Genomic DNA, 8,225 nt, shown 5'->3' on the forward strand with positions numbered 1-8,225 from the left:
GATTACGAGTAGAGCGGAAGATAAATCCAAGAGTTGAGTTTGCTCTATTACAGATGTATTGGATGTGCTCAGCAGGGTGAAGAGTTGGTGTTGTGATGACGCCAAGGTCCTTTATTTTATCTACTCGATGAAGAACGGTGTTGTAAAGAGAGTAGTTGAAGAGACAGGGTGTAAAAGATCTTGAAAAGGTCATCACAGCGCATTTATATATATTAAGATCCATTAAAACTGACAAATGAAAAGTACCTACTGTTTTGTTAGTGTTACCAAATATAATTTTACTTATACACATGTAAAAATTTGACTATGTCACGGCCTTTAATTTGGAGTCAAATCATTGAATTTATTCGTTTAAAATTTGGATTTATTTTGTATTTATTTATTTTTATTTTATTGTATTTATTTGGTATATTCCTTGATTATTTATATAGAAAGAAATAAGCCTCCAACCTCAAATTCTCGTTAGAAAATTTTCAATGGCATTTTTATTAATATTTAAAATAAAATATCACAAGGTTACCCTTTCAGAGACTATTTTTTAGGCGTGGAAGTGGTTCCCAAACTCACCTTAGAGCCGATTATTAATTATGAGTCTAAATGTATAGCCTGTTCTATTTAGAGTTTAGTAATTTTGTCCAGCTAGAAACAGGCATCGACTGCAATCTCTGCTGCACTAGTTAGGGTAGGACGCCAAACCAAGAGAAATATTAACATTCCCCCTTACCTGTAGTATTTATAGAATACTAGCTATTTCCCGCGGCTTCGCACGCTTTTTGTAAGCTTTGCTCGTGTATGAGCACTTCAGGTTCAAGTAAATTATATTTCCAACGCAGATGTAGAGTTTGCTTAGATGCCACGATCAAGAAAATCTGTCAAAAGTGTATTGTACACGTACATGTACTTTATTATAAAGTAGTCTCACACTCAAGGTTTAAGTTCAACGAGAAATTTATTTTAAAGGCAAATATAAATCATAACTTAACGCCTTCAAATAGTGTTCGTCTCGTACGTAACTGTCTCGTAATTGCAGTTTATAATGTTCAGGCGCTTTGAATTTTTGTCTTTTGCAGCGCCGCGCCGCCAGTTACATCAATGGGCATATAAACCTTCTCCGTGGAAACAATACATATACATAAAAATTCACATTCAATTGACTTGTAACACATCGTATTGAGTCATAACTACTTTTATTAAGTCATATAAAAAAATTCTATTTTAAAATTGCGCGTGGTAATTATTTTTATAAGTGAAGTTTTTTGATGTTAAATACAAATGTCAAATAAAATGCCAATATAATGTTTTCCACAATAATATTGAATTATAATATTTATTATAAATTGACATGGGACTCTCAAGCTTGCGAAAACAGAGCTCTTCATAGACTTAAAGTCATTCTGAAATGGATCATATGACTGGAATATATTTAGTCACAATATTTTATTTTAAGGATGCACAGTACCTATGACATCCCATTATTAATTCATCAGGGAATTTAGTGCTAAGCCGCGGGCAAGTAATGTTTATACAAATTTACACTTTATTGTTTTATTTAAACAGCTATCCTGTCTTAGCTAATTCGCTGTAACTGTGACACTTTTATTATTTTTTTTGCTGTTCTAAGAAAATAAAACCAGTCTCATAAAGTCTTTGTAAAAATCATTTCTGAACCTGCCAACTCTGAATTTTGGTGTATCGGCGCAAATATCTTTTTTAGTAAAGATTACATAATCAATTTTAAATAATGGTAGAAAAACATGGTTAAAGCTATATATTCATAGATTAAAAAGGTATGCATGAGACCGTGTTAAAATAGGCTGTCAATCTTAAAAAGAGGATGAGGGTGATTAGAAAAATACTTGCAAAAACTGAAAACAAGCATAAGTCTTCAGGAGACACATCCAACTTGATAAACCGTACAAGACGAAACAAGGAAAAATGATTTTAACACATTTACTGTTGGTATATACTGAGTTAGGATCGACTACACTCAATCCTCCCACTGCGCCGTAAGGAGTCTGCAGCAGTAAACTTGTGCATTTTTGTTGTTAAAATTAATCTTCCTGATTTTTGAGGGTCACACCGTTATTAATTCTTTAGGACGTAATCTCAATACCTCTAAAAAATTTCTATACGATATCTTAACCACATATCCATTCCATGTTAATATAATTATACAGGATGTATTTTATAGGAAACAAATACAATTTTAGAACATAAAACAAAAACAGGTTTTCAATTTCGTTTTGTTATTGTATTTACAAATTTAAAATTTTATAAATAAACTTTGATTGCGGCCTGGCTTACTTGCCTGCATAACGGGCATTGGACATTCACCTGGTACTCAGGCAGTGTATTTGAGCACTCAGTGCACAAGTGGCATACATAACATACACAAGTGACTACAAGGAATGACCACATGTGTAGCCCTTTGAGTCAGGCACACTGCATAGGTACGAGGCACTCCTGCTTCGTTATGTGTTGCAGGAGCTGCAGCTGCTGGAGGAGCGGGCTGCTATTGCGGGAGTAGAGGCTGCTCTAGCGGCGGGTGGAGGCATTGTTGCTACTGATAGAGATGGAGGTGCAGGTGTTTCAGGAGCAGCAACTGTTGGAGGAGCGGGCTGCTATTGCGGAAGTAGAGGCTGCTCTAGCGGCCGGTGGAGGGATTGTTGCTACTGATAGAGATGGAGGTGCAGGTGTTTCAGGAGCTGCAACTGCTGGAGGAGCGAGCTGCTATTGCGGGAGTAGAGGCTGCTCTAGCGGCCGGTGGAGGCATTGTTGCTACTGATAGAGATGCAGCTGCAGGTGTTTCGGGAGCTGCAACTGCTGGAGTAGTGAGTGGCTGGTGATGCTGGAGCAGGGGCAGTTGGTACCTGAAATAAGCGAGTAACAAATATATAAGCCGATGAAATTAAATTATGGATGATATAAATGTAATAAATTCATAGCACACGATAACATTCATTTCATGTCAATGTAACAGTATAAGCATATTATTATTAAATATACCGCATTATGATTTAGGGTAATACAGGTCGTACAAACAAGAATTGGGAAGTTTTAAGATTTTCAATACTAATAAACTTTAAAATCCATTGCAAACTATAACTGTCAGCAATAATCAAATACATGCATTCTAATTATTTAATAGATAAGCCCTTATATAAGTCTGTTCGTGAAAATGATACAATTTACAACAAATAATTAATTTGTTAAAATAAAAAATAAGAATTTAATGGTTTTTACAATTGAATAGTTGTAATTATCTAAAAACTTTACGTATTTAGATAATTAGTTTAAATTATAACAAATGATCATACTAATAATCAGAATAAAAATAAAAACGATACAATGTAGTTTGAACATACCTGGTTACTACAGCAGTTGGATAGTGGTTCGTGTCGGTCTTGGAACGTGGTTCGTTCGCGTCTCGCCGCCACCCTACGGGGTCCGCCCGCGACCCCTAGTTTTTATTACTGTCTGTTAAGGTTTAGAGTGTTCACTGTTATTTTAGTGTGTACAATAGTGTTTGTTGTGTGTGTGTACGAGTGTTGTACGATGAGTACAATGGATCATTCAATCCCTGGACCGTCTGGAAACGCCTCAGAAGCTACCCGCATCGAGTTACAACCTGAAAATCTAGACTATGTCGACGTAGATGACCCTGTTCAACGCGCTGTGGATGACGTATCGGATGAGGAATCAGAAGATGGATCGTCGGTAAATGATGCTGATGAGGACCCCGACACATACACTACAGCTCCACAATGGACAATAACAACTTCAGGAATGAGACCTATACAATTTACTAAATTTGAACGTAAGTGGGAGGATTGTATATAGTGTAAATAGTTTAATTTTAGTTTAATTTTTTTAAATTTAGGACACAATGTACAATAAAAGTGCGTAGTGATGAAATGCTCTTGGGCGCGTTCGGCAGTGCAGCTTGTGCGCGGGAGTACATGAGTGACAACGCCAGGTGCTGCGGGGTCCGCCGGCGATTGATGACTCTGATGGGCGAGAACGCACATCAGGAGTTCGGATTTGTGGCTCTAATGCCATTTCCAGACATTTCAACACATAAGGTAGGATTTAGAAACATAAACTTTTTTAGCACCTAGGGTGCGTCTTGATATAATCTTTCAGCGGCGAAGGGGTTAAGAAGTGGTGGAGGCACATTTGGTACAGCCGGACGTGTGTTTCCAACAGCTGGAACTTCTACTCCACACCTCTGCTGTAGCCCTCTAGTCGCATGTGACATTATGTCAAAGAACTGGGCATGGCACCGCCTCTCCGATTCTAAAAATGTTGTAATATTATGATGTTTGTATGCCCTGCGTATTTGCCGTACATGTATAATTCCGTTAGGTATTCCGACAATCTAGGCACTAGGCACTTTCCACTGCATTTAATTTACCTGCAACAATATACACCAACCATAAACTTGTATAATCACTGTGGATATGATTTTCAATTGATGTAGACGTTTGAGTCATAAGCTTGACGTTTTTGACGTTAGTATATACTATTTAATAATTGTGGCTATTCTTATTGTTAAGTTCAAAACTTTAAATAATAGGCTATGTTAAATCCTTACAACATGTTTTTTCTCCAACTTTGTGTAATAACATAAAACATTATGTAATGAACTATGTTACATTAGTTTTATATGCATGTTATTTAATGTAATATAAATTAGTCACTAAACATAGTTCAAAGCATCAAATTATATTGAATTATGTATACGTACGAGATATCCGTGTGGTAGAAAACTTATTCAATTATTGTCGACATTTCTTACCATGTAACTACCAGACTCCAGAGTGAGGCCCATTCTCTGGAGAAGCACATTTTAAAAGCATTATTTGTGCGGTGACACTGGCCGAACACGCTGAATGTTTCAGGTCCGATCAGTTGCATCCATGTGTTCTCCATGTACCACATATTACACCAACACCACTGAAACACGAATACCGTATTACTACCTCGGTGTCACCTACTTTCTTGAATAGACTTTAATCCCTAATTTAAAGACGATTTCTAATGCACTTACTTAGCTGTGTTATCGAATTTAAAATTTATTTCGAATATAAATATAAAGTTATCAAATGCAATTTTATGTAGGTACGGTGAGTACATAGATTTTTATTTCTTCTAAGTACCATAGTTATATCTCAAGATCTCATGTAATAGAGATAGGTCCTCTTGCGATTTGTACTGAACACAAATACTTACATCAACAGCGGTGTGAAAATCTGTAATAGGCCATGTGTTGTGAAATCATATCTTATGACAAGTAACCCAGTTTGCATCATCTCGGCAGGCAGAAGACATAGCGCCATGAGCATGCACAATGCCTTGCCGGCCTCGAGATTACGAGCTTTTAAGGGCCGCATTTGCAGAGTAGAATGCATGCAGAATATTGCCTGCAGCAATTGGAAACGTAAATGATGGCAGCATTATAATGTATATGTGGATTATTTTATTTCATCCATTCATGTGTTTCATTGTAAATCGTGCTGTACTTTATTTTAGATATTAAAGTTTGATGATTTGGAGAAGTAATAAAATAAATCTAACCTGGGCGTAATGGGAAAAGCATCCCACTATCCTTGCTCGAGGCCAGACCAGGCGAGCGGCACTCCGGCTAGCCGTCTAGAAGTCGGCCAAGACAATCTCCGGTTGCCACTGCGGCACTAACTGCGAGGTACAGTACCGGAGCACCCCCTCGTACGCCTGCTGCGTTTTTCTCGTCATTATCACGAATGCTACAGAGAAGAACTTAAAACGACATCGAGTCATTTACAAACGAGTCATTAAATTAAGATTTACCTTGTGTAAGACATTTTTATATTTGGTATGTAACAACAAATTTCAGCTACTCACGCAGTTCAGGTACTCCACGTGAACTGTTAGCAATTGGAGAAGTATCCCTAGTTGCAGCGGCAACACCTTAAATGTTGCATCCATTTGGATGCGTCGTGAGTTGCTGAGCGCATCCTGCATTCTGGCAGACAAGTATGCCGCTGCACTCCACCCTTGTTTACCACCGCGTCCAATTAAACCCCTGAAAAGGGGATAGGCTTCACCATCTTCAGAAATACTTCGTCCCAACTCAGAATATTGCGGTTGCTGAAGGATCTCTGCAAATTCTTGCAGTGAATTAGGCACTACTGGTGGAAAGCTCTGACTTCGGTGACGGTACAAAGATCTGACATGAGGGAAGCCGACCCTTACCGCAGCGCGGGGAAATTTATAAATTATGTCGAACAATAAGATAGCAGAATAATCAGCAAAGTTTAAATTAAATTAAAATGATATACTTTACATTAGGTACTCATAGTGTACGTATAGTAGTTAAATGACGATAGAGCCTTCACAAACCACTGAGGAAATTGTTGTAAATAATAATCATAATCACTGTACATAATATAATTGGTATATAATTTACCGATAAGCTGTCCTTCACGAAAAATCACGCTGCACAGTGGTCTAAGAGTGCCAAAAACCATAATATTTTTAGTTAAATAAAATTTAAAATGTTCTACATTTCTTATCTAAAGGATGTATACAGAAAATATTTCAATTGGTTTAAATGTAATTATCCAGGTTTTTAGATGTTCTACAAGCTTGTACAGTCAGACATGTCGGAAGTACTGAAAATGCGATTTTTACGCGCCTGCTTAGAACATTACTACTTTCGATTGAATAGAAAAATGTCGTTGAATTACAGGAGGACATAAAAACTTTGATTTTGTTCACAATACAGTTATATAAGTGAAATTTACTTTTGGTCTAACATAATATTCAACAATACATTCGTAATAGCAATAATATATTTTCAATAACTTTTGCTTTACGCTTTATCTAGTATGCTGTTGATAAGTAGCTTATAACACCAAAATAAGCGCACCTGTTTTTAGTTAAAAATAGCAACTTTGCTTCTTAAAATGTAGAAAATGTAGGACACATCTTAACTTTATGTTTTAATATAAAAATTGTATACTTTAAGACACACTGTTTAAATACTCGGTCTGAAAATCTTACTTCAGTCAAAAGTAGTCTACATTTGGTCCTTGTAATCTACTTCCGATATAATGGCTTTTCGGCGCAGGTAGTCTTCTTAGGATATAATACACATGTACAGTATGTCAAACTTTACCTTTATAGGATACCAGGAAGTGTACAAAACAAAATGTAGTTTTTATAGTGTTACAACTCCCATGTAAACACGTATTCTGGGTTTATCTTCTTTAATATGCTTTTTGTAATCTATGTATGTGACAAGAAACGTGTGTGTGAAATTTTAACTTTTTCGGACAGCAGGAAGATGAAAAATAAAAATATAGTTCTTCTAGGGGTTGTAATCATATTTCAGCCGCTATTGTAATTAATATTCATGAGATGCTCATGTTTTTCAGTGTAAGTCATGAGGCACGCGTGTATCATATTTCAGGTTCGTAGGACATTTGGAAGTTTTAATAACGAAAATGATGTTCAAACAAAGGAATTACAAGCCCATTTCAGTCCCTATGGGTTATACTGGGTTATATCCCCTATGGCGACAAGTAACGGCAACGAACGTCTACCGATCATCACTTTGAACGGCTAATTTGTAATAGTTTTAACGTTATTCTTATCGCTATTGTTGTTGACAAAACTTGTTTAATGGCGAATTTTGTTAATAATAAGTACCAGCAGTGTTGGTAGTAAGGAAAATATATAAGTACAACACCTTTAGTTTGCCAACTAAACTATTTTAAAATCTTTTAGTTTCATTCTCTGTTACTGTCACACTTCTTGCTAGGTTTCTACCAAATTGTCTATCTATAGTAGACAATTCTATCAAAAATCTAAGAGAAGACATAAACAAATATATTTATCAAGACGTATTTTAGTTAGCATACTTATAGAAATAAAATGACTGCTGATATTATGAAAGTTTTGTAATGATACGTTTAATTTATTTTATTACATATTTTAACAATCAAATGTTTGCAAAACCAGTACGTTCAATACGAAAGTGAGTAAATATCTTATTCTCATATGAAATTTTATCTGAGGTAAGTATTCTTTTATTTTTTTAATTTTACACAAGAAATTATTAAGTTTTTTGTCTACATAAATTACAAGAATCAAACATAAATGAATAATGATAAATAAAAAACCCTTTATTAACAAGTAAATGTTGAGCTCATACTCAAATAATCTCGAGAACATCGTGCAAG

At 35.8% G+C, this 8,225-nt stretch overlaps 1 protein-coding gene across 1 annotated transcript; it reads right to left on the reverse strand.

Annotated features, from left to right (window-relative positions):
• Positions 1–2,303: 2,303 nt before the first annotated feature.
• LOC124361539 lies at positions 2,304–4,944 on the reverse strand. The gene is made up of 2 exons (XM_046815620.1): positions 4,799–4,944; positions 2,304–2,870 (listed from the first exon to the last, which is right to left on the reverse strand). Exons 1-2 carry the CDS (start codon positions 4,939–4,941, stop codon positions 2,699–2,701), a joined length of 315 nt encoding a protein of 104 aa, XP_046671576.1. The 5' UTR covers positions 4,942–4,944; the 3' UTR covers positions 2,304–2,698.
• Positions 4,945–8,225: the final 3,281 nt, after the last annotated feature.

This window comes from Homalodisca vitripennis, chromosome 1 (genome assembly GCF_021130785.1).
Source record: "Homalodisca vitripennis isolate AUS2020 chromosome 1, UT_GWSS_2.1, whole genome shotgun sequence".
NCBI lineage: Eukaryota > Metazoa > Arthropoda > Insecta > Hemiptera > Cicadellidae > Homalodisca > Homalodisca vitripennis.